The 18,366-nt window shown below is 38.9% G+C and overlaps 1 protein-coding gene across 4 annotated transcripts in view; it reads right to left on the bottom strand.

Moving 5' to 3' along the window:
- The window catches only part of ADGRB3 (adhesion G protein-coupled receptor B3), a 722,049-nt gene that overhangs the window by 352,989 nt on the left and 350,694 nt on the right, over positions 1 to 18,366 (bottom strand). For all 4 annotated transcript variants that reach the window (XM_073905165.1, XM_073905166.1, XM_073905164.1 and 1 more), the window contains 2 exons: positions 17,725 to 17,919; positions 2,946 to 3,014 (listed from right to left, as the gene is read on the bottom strand). In XM_073905165.1, the coding sequence (XP_073761266.1) occupies positions 2,946 to 3,014; positions 17,725 to 17,919 (264 nt within the window). The remainder of the gene's footprint in view (positions 1 to 2,945; positions 3,015 to 17,724; positions 17,920 to 18,366) is intronic.

Raw genomic sequence — 18,366 nt, 5'->3', positions numbered from 1 at the left:
ATAGAACAAACACTGACATTTGGGGACTTTTCACATTTTTTACTTAGCATCTATATGATGGCCACTGAAAGAAAAAAAAATTCTTATTGCCATCATGAAGATATTTACAAACTATTAAGTTCACTGCAAAGTAACTTTTGTACCTTGGGAGAAACATTTACTTCTACAACTGTAATAGCTACTGAATGAATAATAATGCTCATAATAATTTCAGGATCATAACAACAGTTTTAGTGTGGGTGCTTCACAGGTACACATACATAGCAAACCCAACACCACGCCACCTCACACGCTGCACACTGAGGAGTCCTCGCTTAAAGACAACCTGATTCAGGCATAGTGTGTGGGAAGTGAAGGTCATTTAGAAGGTCATATGAATGTACTCTGTGTCACCCATAATGCTTATACAGCCAGCCTGCATTAGATAACCACAGTAGAGCAGAACATCTTGAAGTTGGGTTCATTTTTTTTAGCCATTCAGCACAAGGGGTGACCCTTGAAGCCATGAAAAAATTAAGTGGATTATAATTGTAGTGGTTTTGTCTTTACAAAGGCTGGTGCAGGAGGGGAAGAGACAGTCTGATTAGCAGAAGTATACAGACAGAGCTGGAAGGGGATGGAGTAAGAGGGAGACATATTGGGCAGGACGAATAGCATGTGTGGTGTGTAAAGTTTACAGGAGATTTTGGCTGTGCCCCGCTAAAATTCAGACACTGAGGATGCATCATATAGATACATATATTTGAAGGCATGAACAATTGACTATTACACTTAGAAATGTGCAGCATGGGTATTTGTACATTTTTTTAATTTGGGGAAAATCCGGGAAGAAATGTTATTTCTTACCTAGTTTCCAATCATTAAATATGAATTCTGAGAGTTCATCGTCATTATCATTCCAAAAATCTGCATGAAATTTCCATCAGTTCCAAGCTTTCTGCTACTACGGTATTTTTTCTACAATTTTTGTGTAGGTGTATATGAGTACGTGTTGTGTAAGGGTAAATACAAATTAAAAATAAGAGGCTTAATTCTCCCTGCTGAAAATGAGAGACTCCCTCTCCCAGCCCTGCAGCCTTCATCCTTTGTTCTTAAAGCACTTACGTTTGAAAAATAATAATTGTTAAGTTCTTTCTCTGTCTCTTTGAAATGTATGTAAATCTTTTTGAAAAGCTAAAGGGAAGACACAGGGATGCCTTTCAGAGAGAGAGAGATAGAGGTGATAACAAGGAAGACAGGACCTCTATCTCTCAGTTTCTATGGGTGGGGAGGAGTGTTAACTTTCAGCAGGCACTTGCTCTAAGTTGCAAAACTCCCTTCATGGAGATAGAAAAAGCTTAATTTTTTTTCTTTTGGATAAAGCCAGTTAACTAACAAGTGGTCACCCCATTACCAGGTGAATTTAAGATGACTATGTGCGGCAAATGGAGTTCACCCTTTGTGCCACAAACATGGAGACTCATTTACCATGTAGCTGCTTTTATAACAATACCTTTTAGTAAAAGCTACAAAATAGTTGTTGTTTTTTAACTTCAAGTAGTCATCTTTATTTATTTCTAGTCCAGTAGTTATCTTTAAAGAGGCATTAAGGATTGTCACTACTAAAAAATATTTAAAAGATAAGAATATAGCTAACTCAAAATCACAAGTAGATAGATGGATTAGGGATTCAGGATTTTCCATTGACGAGAAGTTGTACACCACTCACTGTTCGTTCAAGTTGGGACCTCACAATAAATAATGTCATCTGATGAACTGCAGTCTTCTTTTAAAACAGGGTATTATACATTTGCTCTAAATATATCCATAATTAATAGTCTCCTGCATTCTGGAAAGATGTGCTTAGCCTCTGCAGCTGTATTCTAGGGAAAGAAACCATTTCCTTCCAGTGAGTGAATGAGGCTCTCCTCTAGAAGAAAGCCAAGGACAAATATATAATTCAAGCTAGCAGAAAATGATAGATTCAGGGTCTTACACTGAGGACTGATCTTTTTTTCTTGCTATGGCCAGAAGCACAGAATTTGTACCTGATAATGAGTTAGACCCACACTGGACTATTTTTAGAGCCCCTATCATAACAGGAATAAAAGGGCATGCTTTGCTCCTGAAGACCGAGAACATGATTATAAGAAGAGAAAGGGATAGATGGTTCACTTGAACCTCAGAAAATATTATTTTCAAGATTGCATTGTTTTCTCGGAATTAGCAAGGGTCAAGCAGAAAGCTTAAAGAATTTTAATACACAGTTAAATTAAATGTCCACAGGATTTTTAAAAACATGCTTATTCTCCCTTTCCTAACCTCTCATCCACTTTTTCTGTAATTTGGGGGAAAAAATGTGTTATTACCCATACATATGTCAGGACAGCACAAATGGCAGTGAAAGGTATTTTACAACAATAATTAAACCAGTAAGGCCACTTGCTACACTGATCATGCATAGCAGAAAGAGAAAAAAAAAAGCAGAATTCAAATTTTCTTATGAGAACTCATTTTTACAACTCTTGGCTTTGAATCCAAATGCACATCTGCATATCTGATCCAGATTATACATAGTGTTGTAGTAAATGCAAATGATTTTACTTGTTATTACCCCACAGTTCGGTTTGTAATATATGTTTTTGGATTTGCTGTTTCTCCCATAGTCTGTAGGCAGGAAAGAAACTGGTTGGTAAGGCATATAGTTACTATGTATTGATACCTCAAAGTTAGGAATTACTTAAACCAGTTCAGTTTTTCCCACATTTATAATATCATTCAGTCCATTGATTGTTAGGATAAAAAAGATCACTTATTTTCTCTAAAATTAGTATAATGTAATCTAGGATGACTTTTAGAAGTCTCCTTTTATGTTCTTGGGATAGCAAGCCATGAATTTCTTCACATATTTTTTAAGCTTTCCTTAGCCGATTTCATTTTAAGTTTTGAAATGGCTCCAGCCTTACCTGTTGGGCATCCTCCCATTTTTCCTTGTTTTCTTCATCTAGAAGGTTGCTAACTATTTGAAAGAAGTTCTGCAAATTAAATCGGATAAAAGATTTACTGTTACATGAGGGAATATACTTTTCAAAAACATCCATTTGAACTGATTGTGTGGTAAGAGTATAAACACTTTGCCATATTGCTTTATGATCCTAACATATTGTTCTAGAAGATCTTTGAGGATCCTTTCTCAGCACCATACTCCTGGGATTTCTCTATAACTTCACATATACACCTCAGAAGACATCAGAATAGGGAAAATACTTATGTTTACTTACGATTTTATCTTCCATTGAAGTCTCTGTATTGTATTCTGTCATGCTATCACCAAATTATTCCTCACAAATAAGTTGTCTTCCTTCAGTAGTGAAAATCCTTTGTGTATGTCTAAGTACAAGTTATCCAGTGATTGTGAACCATGATAGCTAGTTATATTGCTGTTCTGAAGAACATTGTAGTGAAGAAACAGCCTGTGGGTAAGGCTGAGGCCTGTGACAGGCCTCCTCAGCTGGATCCTGGGTCTGCGCTTCCTGGCTGTTTTTAATTTTTACAACTACCTCTTGCAAAGATGACATGGAATTTTCTGAGTACCTGGCATAGAGCACATGGTTAAGTGCTCAATAAATCCTAGCTATTTCAAATAATTATTCTTTATTCTGCCTTTTGCCAGCAAGCCAAAATGGAAGAATGAATAAACACAGTAGCATGTTCCTATTCAAGGCCCCAATCCTCGTCATCACCCATGTGACCTAACTGCTGAAGACCTATTGGCTTGACTTTAGCCTAGTAGCACCCCCAGTGAGTCTTCGGTTTTCCCCTCCCGCGCAGACAGGCAGGTTTGGGCACGCATACATAGGCAGAGACTCAGGTCAGTTCATCTGCATTAGTACCCATGTCACACATGAGGGATCTTGACCAGAGAGACCTTCTTGTCCTCCCACACTACACTGTGTCTTCAAAACACAGGAGCCAGGAGAAGAAGACCAGAGCGCCTGTTGAAAACGAACAGTGACTTGGGGTGACAGGCGACCTAAGAAGTGCAAAGTGAAGCCGTGACATTTATCTTAAGCTACATGGACAGTGGTCCCTCCGTTGGGTCCTCAGAGCCCATCTCTTCTGCTTGGTTTGTATGTAATTTAGCAGGAGCACTGCCTCAGACGGATATATCAGCTCAGGACAAGACCCCCTCGAGGGGGAAATAATCGCAATTTTTAGCCTCATCAGCCTTCCTCCCTAGCCAGCTTTTCAAAGAAGGTCTTTATTCAAATTCCAAATAAAGTCACCTGCATGTTTTTAGAAGAAAAACAAAGCTGCTTCACTTCCTCTTCTCTTGTGCTTTGAAGCTGTATCTATATTTAATTGCCCTATTTGTGCTATTTATTTTAATAGTTCCTGGTAATCACATGGTTGGAACATGTTTCAAGTCATAACCTCTGTAAAAGTTACAGAATATTTTTTGCGACTCTTGAAAATACTGCAAGTCTGTTTTAGACCTGTTTTCAATTCATTTAAACTTTTTGTACTGCCAGCCATTTTTTTCCACTTAAAATTTTCTGGTTGGAGTGATAACATTTTAAGGGCTTAGTCCATTGAGCTGTAACTCTACCTATGGGCAGAAAGAATTAACCTTCAGAGTTCTCCAATTGCCTATGGCTGTTTAACTCAGTAGGGGACATGCTGCTAATGAGGCAAAAGTTGCAGATTTCATCCCTGTCCATGCCAGTTAGCTGTGCTGAGGTCCATGACCACAGTCTGCATCCTAACCCCTGCCAGCTTTCATACAAATACATGCCACCACTAACAAGAGACACCAAGAGAATGGGAAGCAATTTGTGCAAATGCATCTCCATTTCTGAGAAAACACTTCACAAAGCATATTTTACTGATAGTGGGTCAGTGACCCTGCGCTTTACATGAAGGCGGGGGAGCACACACAATTCCTTGATCAAAGTGATACATTCAGAGTTCAGTTTTTTTTTCTTAAAGTGCCAAAGGACATATACAAAAAACACAAATTACTAAAATATACATTCAACTAGGCAAACAGAGAGTGTAAGAAATGTTTTTATATCACCTTCCAAGGCAATGAGACGGACTTTATTAATCAGGGTGGAAAACTGGTACAGAATAAAGTTCTCCTATCTCCCTATCGATTGGATTGGGAATGATCTGCTGTGAGATCACACAGGGCTCGGTGAGCTAAGCCTGAAAATCCAGAGAGGGGGAGGCGGGGCACTTAGGGGAGACTGTCTTTCTTATTCCTCAGTGTATCCTCAGTACACACAAATGCCTTGTCCTTGCCATGTATTTAATAGAGTCCTCACTTAAAGGAAATAATGAAGTCACACAGCCACTACACGTCAGGCTCTCGAACAAAACTCAAGCATCATTCCTTTGAGCGGACCCTGCTCTCATCTCTCTATCAATTCACTTTGACATTTGCTCAAAGATCAGACCGAGCAAAGAGTAGAATCAAACAGAACAGCATTTTTTTGAGAAGGGGACATATAACATTTTAGGCCACTTGATTGAATTTTTGAGGAAAGTATGAAGCAACTTCCCTGGCAGATGCACTGCTCACTGGCGTTCTTCAGGAACTCTGCTTAGTCTGGCAAGATCTCTCTTTTGGTGACTTATGTGTCAGGTCACTTATGTCAGCCCCTGAGTTGCGACTGACAGTAGTAGGTTTTTGTTTTGTTTTGTTTTTATCAGCCCTGATCTCTATGGCCTAGACTGTTCTGAAAAATTAAGTGTCCTTGGCCCAATCTGAGTTTGGAGCTTGAACGGGGCAGACCTGGTTTAAAATCGTCCCCAACCTTCATTAGCTGTGTGGTTCCAGGCTAATGTTGCCCACCTCTGCCTTCCTTCTCTAATCAATAAGATAGAAATGATAGATATTAGCTGCCTGCCAGAGCCATTGTGAAGCTTGGAGCTAATTCTTAGCACAGAATCTGACGCGTGGTAAGTGCTCAATATATGGCGGCTTTATGATTTTATTTCCTCTGTGTTATCTTTTTTATGACCAGTGGTGTGATGTGTATTTGTGGCCACATGACAGTGAATCTGCACTCATAAGGCTGCCATAGACTTTCACAACCTGGGGTGCTCTCTCCTTCTCTCCTTTATAGCCTCTTCCTCTCCAAGCAGTATGTGGAGCACAGAGCTTATTCACCACTAACTTCGGGGCCTATCATCTGTCCATGAGAAAACTCTCGTTCCTAAGAAATGTACTCTGCTGGAAGGGTTTTCAGTGTTATTATTATTGGACACCTATTATGTGAGAGGCATTGTGCAAACGTTTGTTGGACACAAAGGTTGGGGGGCCTGACTCTTCACTTATTCTTTGCAGGAAGTATTATGAAAATCAGTGCAATAAATGTCTGTTTTAAAGAGAAGCCATAAATGTTTCTGCCACATTCATAGTGCAAGTCCTAGATCTGGCCACATGAGACTAAAAGGCCACTCTATTTTATGGAAAGTGGTAACTCATTGTTTGTTTTACATCTGATTGGCTTCTGCTTGACAAATTTCTCATGTACTCTATAAAATTTTCTATAAATATACTGAAACATATCTGAGCATTTAGATTTTGCTGAAGTCCTTGTGGGAACAGAGCTGTAGATGAAGCTAGTGATTTGAGATATCTGAGCTCTGGGAAATGTGTTCTCCTCCTCTTAACCCATCAGGGGGGCACTGAGAGACAAAGAAAAGCCCTAAGGAATAGATTTGATAATGTAGAACTGAAAGTTTTAAGGATTCATGATGGTCTTTAAGGAATCATGATGGTCCTGACTAGAAACACAGGAGGACCATAAAAAGGCATAATAAAGGCTGAACAAGGAGTCAGGGACAAGTCATTAGGGTAAGGATGCACAGAACAGGATAGGCCATTGACTCCCCAATCTAGAGAGCAGTTGATAGCTGCAAGGCCATGCATGATCTAGTCCCTTCTTATTGTTCCAAATCTGCCTTAAGCTCTCCTGCCCCACAGTCTCTATATTGCAGGTTCTTTAGACTTCTTCATGCATGCCAAACTCTTTCCTGCTTAGCCTCTGGACCTATATAATGCTGTTCCCTTTCTCTGACTGCTCTACTTCCTGTTCTTTACTTGAATAACTCTTTCTTGTCCTTCATGTCTACATTTATATGCAATTTCCTCAAGAGGGCCTTATCAGATCATCACCACCACCCTAAGTTTTCAGGGTCAGCATATTTTTTTTTTCCTGATTGTACTCAGTGAACATTTTTATTTTTCATTTACCAATATCTTCATCATTCAAAATTAACAAAAAATTCCATTGGACAAAGGGAATGGTCAGTTCATAGACATAAACAACCATAAAAATATGATGTAAAGGAAGTGGGTATATAAGGGGCCCTTGTTCTCTGTCCTGATAGTCAGTTTTCCCCAATACAGGGTGAATAAGTATGCATCCCTGGCTCCACCCCATCTCTACATCCCTGCATGAGCAACTCAACAAAACTACCATGCATTGACCCAAGGATGAACAACAGCACTTCATCTTAACATAAAAGAGAGGATAGTAATGCAGGCAACCATCCAACTGTATAGCACCCACTTAAAAGGTGACAAACATGTTGACTTGTAGTTGCATTGCATAGTCTTTTCAAGTGTATCACCATTTTTAATTATAATGTACTTGTATGATGATCATTTCAGGGCTTTTCCCTTTACCATTTTATAATCTAGTTGGGATTATTTCACTCTTATGCCCTAGTGTACAGCATAAGGCAAGGAAAATGTAAATACTCAAACATTTCAAAATGATTAACTGCATGCCTTCTGTATATAAGACAATGGGCTAGGCATTGAAAGAATTAAAAAAAAAAATCAACAAATGGCCCCCACCTAATTTTCTACCTCCTTCCAAATCAACACCTTCCTCTGCCATATATCAGTGCCAGCGAGTTCCTCACTATGTCCAGGGAAGGAGATATGACACTTACTTTTACAGATAAGAAGACTGGTTATCTTGAATGAATATGGAATCAAACCTTTCTTACTTAAAATGGTATACTGACGTCTTGGGACCATCCTAAGCACAGACACATACTTTTGAGAAGTTGTAGGGCCTAATTAATGGATGGGAAGCAGCTGTGGATAGTTGACCCTGGTCCTCAGTTTTAAATCCAGCAACAACCAATGAAGAGGCCTTCTCTTCCAAAAATACAGTTTACTCTTTGGCAAACACAGCAAACCTTCCCAGTCCTACAACTACCACTATCCCACCCTTTGCAGGATGCATATGGTCATAGAAATGCTGCTCTGTTAAGCAAAAGAACAGCATAAAGAAAGTTATAAAAATATAACCCAGGCAGCAAAGCACAGTGGGCTTTGGCAAGGAAGAAGCCTGGGGAAAGTTACATCGGTAGGTAAGTATTTCAATAGTTCAAAAGAACAATTACAAAGACCTAAAGGACAACAGTGGATTTGAGAATGGAAAGGGGAGGGAAGACATGGAAAATATTTGAGAAGCATGAATGTATCTACTTATTTATTTATTGAACACCTACTAAATACCTGGCAGTGTTGTAAGTGCTGCGAATACCACAGTGAACAAGGCACATGAGGGCTCCTACTCTCATGGAACTTACACTGTTATGGGTACTGGAAAGCAATAAATAAGTAAATAAGATGATTTCAGGGGGTGATACAAAAATAACACAGTTTATGGGAATAGACAGTAACTGGGTTGGGGAGGGGTGTGTGCATGCTTATGCGAGATTGCTTTGGGTTGAATGTTCAGCAGGAAACATCTTTCCAATGAGGTGACATTTGAGCATAGAACACAGTGGTAAGAAGGAGGCAGCCGTGGGAAGACCTGAGGAAGAGAGTTCCAGGAAAAATGGGAAGAGAAATGACAACTTCCTAGGGTAGAGGGGACAGTATGCACAAGATTTTTGTTTTGTTTTGTTTTGTTTTTAAAGATTTTGTTTATTAGTCAGAGATAGAGAGAGACAGCCAGAGAGGGAACACAAGCAGGGGGAACGGGAGTGGGAGAAGCAGGCTTCCCACAGAGCAGGGAGCCTGATGTGGGGCTCGATCCAGGACCCTGGGATCATGACTTGAGCCGAAGGCACACACTTAACGACTGAGCCACCCAGGCGCCCCAGGATAAGTTTTAAAAAACAGAGAGAAAGCTGGTAGAGCTGGTGTGGTCTTAAAACAGGGGGAGGGATGTGGTAGAGGAGGGAGACTATGAACACAAGATGTAGAGGATAGAGGTCAGAAAAAGTGGGGCCTTGATCCCAGGCTGTAGTTCTATGACATGAATTTCATTAGAAATAAAAGATCTGCCTTTGACTGCTGAATGGAAGACAAAATGCAGAAGAGTGAGAGGGAAAACAAGGAGGTCAGAAAGGAGTCTGTCTTGCTTATTGAGGCTGGAGATGATGCTAGCTTGGTTAGGGAAACAATATGACATGGTGACAGACTGCACAGGAGGGAGAGCACAGCATCAAAGATCAGTCTTTGGCTCCCAGTTCAGGCAGTTTAGAATGATGATGCAGTCAGCCACGCTAAATACCAAAGAAGAAATAGCAGTGTTACAAAAGAAGATAGTTTCATTTTGTTCAGTTTGTGTATGAAGAGTCTATAATATATCTAAGAGAAGAGGCCCAGTGGGCTGTTTTAACTACAAGTTGGAATCTTAAAAGGTAAATATTTGTGACTCATTAGTTCTAGTTGAAAACTGGAGCCTTTGGGAGAAAAAAAAAGATAATTAGGAATAGAGTTGAATGGGATGAAGTCAAGGTCAAAGCACCGGTGACAGACTAGATAGGAAGAGGAATAAGTAAGAGAGATGGGAGATAAGAAGGTAGAAAGAGAAGCAGTATTTAAAGGTGATAGAATAAAATAAATTCAGAAAGAAGACACTCCACTGGGGAGATTAATCTAGAGGAGAAAGACGAGGCATTTAACAAGGGTAAAAATCCAAAGAGGGTTCAAGGCATAGTTCGGTACATCTCATGAATTTTTTCAGCCTCTATGCACTTGGCCAACGACATATGCATGTGGGAGATACAAAACCATGAACACACCCAGATTATAGACAAAGACATGAATAACATATGTCCAACTTCCTCTGACCTGGCTGTGACTCTACTTCTTAGTCTTCTATTCCAAAAAACATACATAAGTGAAATTGAGAAACCTTATTATACAAACAATCTTGGGTTTGTCCTAACGTACTTTTTAAAAAACTAACCATCCCTAAAGAGTACTTGAACTTATTTTTTTTTTGTAACAGGTGAATAGACAAAATAACTCATAACTAATTAGGACAAAGAGTCATGACACTGTGGCTTAAATCTTTTATCTAGAATATCTACTCAAGCAGCACATCAACTAGCCATTGACAATGAGAAACTATCAAGGTTCAGGAAGGCAGGAGACTATAATCCAGGATGCCCCCTGGCAGGTTCTGAGACCTGCCTCACAGGTCTCACAGAAACTCTGACTCATTTTGAGAATGACATCAGAACATCATTCCAGGAACACTGGCTGTCTTTCACACTAATCTCATTGCTCTGCCATGATTTAAGACAGTTTGACCTGTAGAGTTTCTGAATAGCTTGGATGGGCGATTTTTGACTCAATGCTACCAGTCTCTTCAGGCTAAGTTCAGGACCAAGGGCTCCAGCAGGAGGCAGCAGAGAGGGTGTGCTTTGAGGTACAGTGGATGAGGGAGGCTAAGTGAAAAAAAAGAAGCCATCGGATGTTCAGTGCCTTCAGGCATGAGACGGGCACTACTCGAGAGTCTTTGTTTAAAAGGGAAAGGCGAAAAAGTTAGTTATACTAATATGATTAAATATGCTAAGGATTATTAACCAGAGGTAGCCTGGCAGAGCAGGCCAAATTATACAAAGAGAACTCAGTGTGGCAAAATCATCCTCAAATTCAGACAGGAGCTGCTTCTTAAGCAAGGAATGCTATAACCATCTATTCCCAAAGTTTGGGCAGGCCTGGCTGATACATCAAAGGGCCAGCAGGTGCAAGAAGCATGCACACATCCCAAATTTACCCCTGGCAACATTACAGGAAGCAGCCGTAGTAGGTCCTGTTGTGTAAGGTGCAAGATGTAAGATGCCTGACCCATGCCTCTTTGCTAAAGGGCAATTCTCACAGTCCTTCAAGATTCCCCATCATGGGCTGATCGTGTCCACCCCAGATCTGAATGTTGAAGCCCTAACCACCCCCTCAACAAAGTACCTCAGAATGTGTCTATATTTGGAGACAGAACATTTCAAGAGTTAATTAAGTTATAATGAGGCTGTTAAGGTGGAGCCTAAGGCAATCTGATGAGAGTCCTTGTAAGAGGAGGAAATCAGGACACACAGAGGTATGGGGAGCATGCACGCACAGATAGAAAAGCTCTGTGAGGACACAGTGAGAAGGCAGCCAGAGGCAAGCTAAGGAGAGAGGCCTTGGGAGAAACCAAACCTGCCGACCTCTTGATCTTGGACTTCTATCTCCAGAACTATGAGAAAATAAAGTTCTACTGCTTAAGCCACCCACTGTGTGGTTATTTGTTGTGGCAGCTCTAGCAAACCAATGTATTCCCCAATAATTTTTTAAAAGAAAAATCTTCAAGTGGCGCTGGGCGGCTCAGTCTTTTAAGTATCCCACTCTTTTTTTTTTTTTAAGATTTATTTATTTATTTGAGAGAGAGAGAATGAGAGAGAGAGAGTACATGAGAGGGGGGAGGGTCAGAGGGAGAAGCAGGCTCCCTTACTGAGCAGGGAGCCCAATGTGGGACTCGATCCCGGGACTCCGGGATCATGACCTGAGCCGAAGGCAGTTGCTTAACCAACTGAGCCACCCAGGCGCCCAAGGATCCCACTCTTGATTTCAGCCCAGGTCCTGATCTCAGGGTCATGAGATTGAGCCCCGAGTTGGGCTCTGTACTCAGTGGGGAGTCGGCTTGAGATTCTCTTTCCCTCTGCCACCCCCACTCAGATACTCTCTCTTTCTCTAAAATAAATAATCTTTAAAAATAAATAAATAAAAGGAAAACCTTCGGTAATAAGTGGAAACACAATAGAAAACTACCTGTATATTTTGCTAGTGCAAATCTCAGTATTTTCTTGACTCCAAAGGAAATAATGAATAATTCTGAAAGGGACAAAACTATCAGATGTTTTACTATATTTTTTTAAACCCAACTGAAAAAATTTATTTACACATACATGGCGTTTACCAGTCTATAGGCAGTATTACACATATTCTTAAAACTTCTTAGCCTCCCTCCCTCTTCCTACCTGATTGTTGCACATACTTTGCACTCTCCTGTGCAGATTGTGAGTTTACCTCAGCCAGCAGCCATCTTCTAAAGTTTGTTCTTGGTAGGATTTAATCATGTTGATTTGGGAAGCAAGATTTATTGCTTAATATCTCATCCATTTAAGGAAATCATTTGGCACTGAATTTCTTATTTTCACCTTTATAATAAGGGTGAGGTTTAAATACTACCTAGAAAGAGCTGTTGTTGTACAGGGCTCTCTCTGCCACAGAGAAATCATAGGAAATCCTCCCAGGCTGCTAAGCATTGAAAATAGGAGCCGTTTATGACTTGGAGTGATTGCCAGTTGGGAGTTGTGGTCCTGTTCACAATTTGGTTCCCACTGAGCTAGAAATCCTGGTTATTGATGTAAGCCATTCTCTACGTCCACTTGCTCCCTATCTTTAAAATGGCCTTGCAATGTTGACCTTAAGGACTAATGCTTCTTTTTGGACTCCTATTTTCCTTGACACATTCTCTACCCTTCTCCTCTGTAATAAGTGATTAAAAAAAAAAGTGCCCATACTTCCCCAGATGGTGCCATGAGGAACATCTGGCCTTCCTCTCTTTGTAAGAGAGATACCAAAGTACATATGTGCATTGGCACATTGGTCATTCATGGACATGTGCAGAGTGGAAAACATCTGAATCACCCAATGCACATGTACCCAGCTGAGGCCAAACATGGCAATGCTCTGACTTTTTGTTTCAGTTCACATACTGTAAACAAGTTCCTTTTCATGGCCAATTTAATGCTCAGGTTGTTTTTTGTTTGTTTATGGCCAATTTAATGCTCAGGTTGTTTTTTGTTTTTTTTCCCTTTATTGTGTGCTTTTTATTGGTGATTTCACTGTTTAAAATGTCTCACAGCATAGTGCTAAAGGACTATCTAGTATTCTTAAACTCAAAAAGACCATCATGTGCCTTAGAGAAAAAAACATATGTATTAGGAAAACTTTTTCTGGCATGAATTATAGTGTCTTGGCCGTGAGTTCAATATTAATGATTAACCATATATCTTAAAAACAATGTCTTTTAACAATAACCACATAAAACAAGGTCATGTATTAATTGGTTCATGAAAATGGTATGAACAGATTCTCAAAGGAACCTCATCCTGTATTTTCCCTAGGAGGAAATGGCTCAGTATTCATTTATTTAGTGTTTGCTGCAACTTTACATAATATAACTACCATGAATAATGAGAATAGACCATACTACTATGTCTTCTTTATTTATTTAGATATGAAGAAATAAGATATAGAAATATTAAGTAATGCGTTTGAAGACACCAAGATAGTTATTAGACAAGATGGAATTTCAACCTGCATGTGTCTGATTTAATTCTGTCAAGTCTTAAAGTTCCAGTGTGTGTGTTGCAAATTCAATCTTCTATTGATAGAATGAGTCTTACTACAAATTTTCCCAGGGGTGAAAAAAAGGTAAATGGATGCATTTTCCTCTCTTTCCCTTTCTCTCTCTAAATTGGATGTTCAGAATTTTATGTGTGTGTGTGTGTGTGTGTGTGTGTGTGTGTGTGTGAACAATGTAAATTTCCCCCAAATTACTATGTTATTCATATTCATTTATTAATTACTTCAACAAATATTGGAGTGTCTACTATGCTTCAAGACATAATCATCTCTCAACAAGTTTAAAATTTATTGCTGAAAACATACCTAGAAACAAATAATTAGGATATTATGAGAGATGTTACAATGTTATGTAAGAAATATGCTAGAAGTAGAGATATTTACAAGGTTTCAAAAGGCCAGGCAATTAGGAAAAATTTGAATTCTTCTTGGGATTTGATGAGAAGACTTTTGAGTAGAAGGTATTTTTGAGCTGGATCTGGAAGGAACTTGCATCAGATTGGAAACAGGAAGGATAAACTACATAGAGAACTAATAGGAAAGAAACTTAGAGATACGACAAAGCCCCAGGGTTTGGAAAGGGATGTATCAGAAGGGAAAAGACTTTTGGAATATCTTTTCTACAGTTTCCAAAAAAAAAAACTATTACTATGCTTTATCATTCCAAGACACACAACTACATTTTATTTTCTCCCCAACTTTAATAGGTTGTAGCTATTCTAGCTCACTTTCATCAATGCACCAAATCAATCTTTTAGTGAATCCAGCATTACTAGGCATTTTAACTAAAATGCATTGCACATAAGTACATTGAAAAGGATGCATTCTTTTTAAACCATTTTGCTTAATCTTTCTTTGTTCACTTCCCAGTTTTAAAAAAAAGAAGTGAAAAAATCTTAGTGGTACCTATGTAATTATTAATTTTGTTGTTAAGATTCTATGTTAAATCTTGTTTGAGAACGAGGGTGTTCTGGAGGTTGGCTGGGATCCAAAGATGGATCAGGAAAATGTCTTCTTTTTCAAGATTTACTAATGAGTGATAATAATACGAGATATAAAGAGATGCAGGAGAGAAAGTGCTATTAGAATTCAGAGGCCCAGAGTACCAAGAAATTACCTTAGAAGACTGGGAGAGACCAAGCCAGTATAAGAGCACAGAGGAGGCAAAGACCAAGAGCTAAGAACATACAGTGTATTCAAGAAGCAGGAAGTGGTGGGGTGCCTGTGTGGTTCAGTGGATTAAGTGTCCAATTCTTGGTTTTGACTCAGGCCATGGTCTCATGGGTTATGGGATCAAGCCCCATGTTGGGCTCTGTGCTCAGCAGAGAATCTGCTTGAAAGATTCTCTCCCTCTGCCCCTCCCCTCACTCTAAAATAAATAAATTAATTAAAAAAAAGAAGCAGTAAGTAATTAATTTGACACCAGTCTGTGAAGAGGAGGACTAACATGCATTTGGCTGTAAAGGTAGGTAACCTACATACTGTGGAGTGTACTAGAAGACAACATAAAGACTTTGGGCTGTCATTCAGGGGGCTTGGAGCTCCAGTGAAGGTTGCTGATCTAAGAAGTGACATAATCAGAGCTGTACTAGGATAAGTAATAGGACTATGATGTACAAGATGAAAGAGATTTAGGTAAAGATCTGAGGGAGGATTAAAGGAAAGAGGCCATGGAAATAATGTAGGCTGAGGCAATTAAAGGCTAAATTAGGATAAGAGCAGTGGGAAAAGAGAGGAAAGAAAGGATAGAAAAGATACTGTGTAGGCATAGCCTATAAAAAAGTAAAAGAAGGAAAAGTCAAGATAACATTATAATTCCAGCCTAAGGACCCCTAATTCTACAAAGGGAAGTACAATATGCAAGAAAATTTGCAATTCAAGATAAGTTCAGTTTATCCCCATATTAATCCTGATGTGCTAGCCAATCAGAAATGACCAGAGCCCTTGGAAATAGAAGATTGAAGTTTAAGTAAGGTACAGGCAACGTTGACTAAGGTTACAAACCAGAGTTTATAATCAAGTAAAGATGATAAATATATATAAAATGTTTCTATAAAGTGATGGAAAGTAGAATAAAAGAGGTGTAAAGTTGTCTGGGATTTCAGAAAAGAGAAAGATCATTTTTAGATGGAGTTTGGGGCTTGCTGGTCTGGCATTCAGAAAGTCTTGCTAGATCCAGGCTAAAGATTTTGACAGACAGAGATGGAAGAAGAAGGAATTCCAAAAGAGGAGGGCATTCCAGGGGCCTGAAAAGATACCAGTAAAGACAATGAAATAGAAAAAAACCGCTCTTACTTGTGAAGGGATGACTGGGACACCAACATGCTGAGAATTTTGTGTAGTGTGGAGGATTAATAAAAGAGTGGGGTGGAAATTTCTGACTATGTTGAAATGACAACAAAATAATCAGCCAAACTGCTCTGTTTAAGTCAAACCAGCTAATATTCCCATGACTAAGCCTTTGGTTAAACTAATTGTTCATTGAGTCAACGCACTCTAATGAGTAACTCAATCAAAATATGTTCCCAGTATAACCTGTTAATCTTAATTTCTTCAGTTTCAGCATCTAAAAATGTTAAAGCTCTACACTCTTGAGGGTTAAAGGAGGTCCTAGAGATTATGTAGTTCATCATTCTACCTGATGTTTCAACTGTGAACATAAGCGTCTAAGGTTTTTTTGAAATTACAACTTGTATTTTGCATCAAGGACTTAGGATGTTATTTTTTAATGTAAATTCTAATGGACAGAAGTATCTCAGAACTATGGGGAAAATATCGGCTTGGCTTACTTTATCAAGTTTTTAAAACTGGAAAACCGTTTCATTCTTTGTAAAAAAGAATTCTTGAAATGCTCAAATGACAGTAATCTTCCATCCCACATATTTTTACAATTAAAACTGTATTCTTGGACACTGGTGATATAATATAAAATGCAGCACCAATAATTCTCATTTCAGTTACTTTCAGCAGTATATGCATATAATTTAAGTAACATATGTACCTCTATACAAATCAGGGCATTAATATCATTTATGAACGATTCCATGATTTCAAAAAGTCTTCTTTTCCTCCTTCCCTCAATAGCTGATTAAAACAAAACAAAGCAAAACAAAACAAACAAAACAAAACAAAACAAAAGCCCTCTGCATTCTCCGTGTGAAATGCAAATAAAACTCCCAAATGAAGAGTAGGCTGAAAGAAAACTACCTGATCTGGGAGTTTTGCCAAAACCTTATTTTAATGAACTTTATGGGGAGATACAGGAAGAGCATTATGCTGGAAATGCAGAAATCAACTCAGCATTCTTGGCAGGAGTACATTTTAGCCTATAGCAAAAAAGGTGTTAATTTGAAATGCAAGCAGGAGTTGCATTAAACGTGCTTTGTTTGCCATGCAACAAGCTGTGCTTTAATGGCAAAGGCAATACTGAAATTGGGTGAGTACTTAAACTTTAGTATAGAAATAAATGATTTTGCTCTAGAAGTCTTCCATGACAAGAAAAACATACTGTGAGGAGTTATTGAATTTCTTTTTTTCCTATCCAGAACAATTCTCTATTTGCCCAATATTTTCAGGCAATGGTTCCACAAAATTAAATATGGCCTTCCCCCTTCTGATAGCAAAACCCCAACAAAACTTAAACTATATCTTCTTTGCATGTTATAGTTAATGTGCTTTCATTATGCCTAATGTACTTTTAAGAGTCTCTTATGGCAAGATGGTGATATTAAATGTGGGAATAAAATATCCATAATACAACCTTGAATTTGCTATTGTGCCTTTTATCTGAGGGCTCAAAACACTTTATACACATTCTCATTCAGTATCTCCTTGAGGTGTGTTATGTGCATTTTATGGTTGGGGACACTGAGGTGTACAATGACTAAGGGAATTGAGGTCATTTCCAGAGCTCACACTAAGCACAACCTGAATATGTCCCCTGCAGGAATAAGTGCTCTCTCCCTCCAAGCCAGAATGCCTCCAAAGGGCTGCAGCACTGGCTTCTCAGGGCCAAAACCCCAATGCATCTTCACTAGTCTTTTTGTTCAGGGGATTATCTCTCTTACCTGGACACCATCAGATGCAGGGATGTAACTTGCCCTTTTAAACGTGTCTGTCACATTTCTGAGAATTTCCACAGACATCAGAAGATCACCTGCATAGAAATTTTTCCTCTGAGTTAAATCCAGCAATGTCTTGGTCACCTGGGACATTCCATCACCTGCCAACATTCGTTGCCCCTTAGCAAGGTGTTCTTTGATCTGTTATGGTCAAAAGAACAGAACAAACATCAGAATCTTCATTACTATTAATCTACATATTTTCATCAAATTTATTTAAAATTGCAGAGTCAACTCTAAAATAGCATTTACAAAATTGTAAATTTTGTGTATCTGACACTCAAATGGATAAACGTCCAGTATGCAAAAACTAATGAGTGTATACACTTTGGCAGGCATGACAGACTTACCTTTTCTAGTACTCAGAACACACAATTGAACACATTGGGAAAAGTTTGTACTAATTTGGGTTTTTAATTGAAGTAAAAATAAAAAAATACTTTTGCAGGTGATAAACAAGTGAGATGATTCAGGAAGATGTGATCAGAGACCGGAGATTAAAAATATTTCAAAATATCCATTTTTCTAACTTCCAGGAAAGATGGTGGAGTAGGAGGACCCTAAGCTCACCTTGTCACTTGAATACAA

The sequence above is a fragment of the Callorhinus ursinus genome, unplaced genomic scaffold (genome assembly GCF_003265705.2).
Source record: "Callorhinus ursinus isolate GAN/ISIS: 27379988/994484 unplaced genomic scaffold, GSC_fseal_2.0 scaffold22, whole genome shotgun sequence".
Lineage (NCBI taxonomy): Eukaryota > Metazoa > Chordata > Mammalia > Carnivora > Otariidae > Callorhinus > Callorhinus ursinus.
The sequence above is the reverse complement of the archived record's forward strand: the minus strand, read 5'-3'. Positions and strand labels throughout refer to the sequence as shown.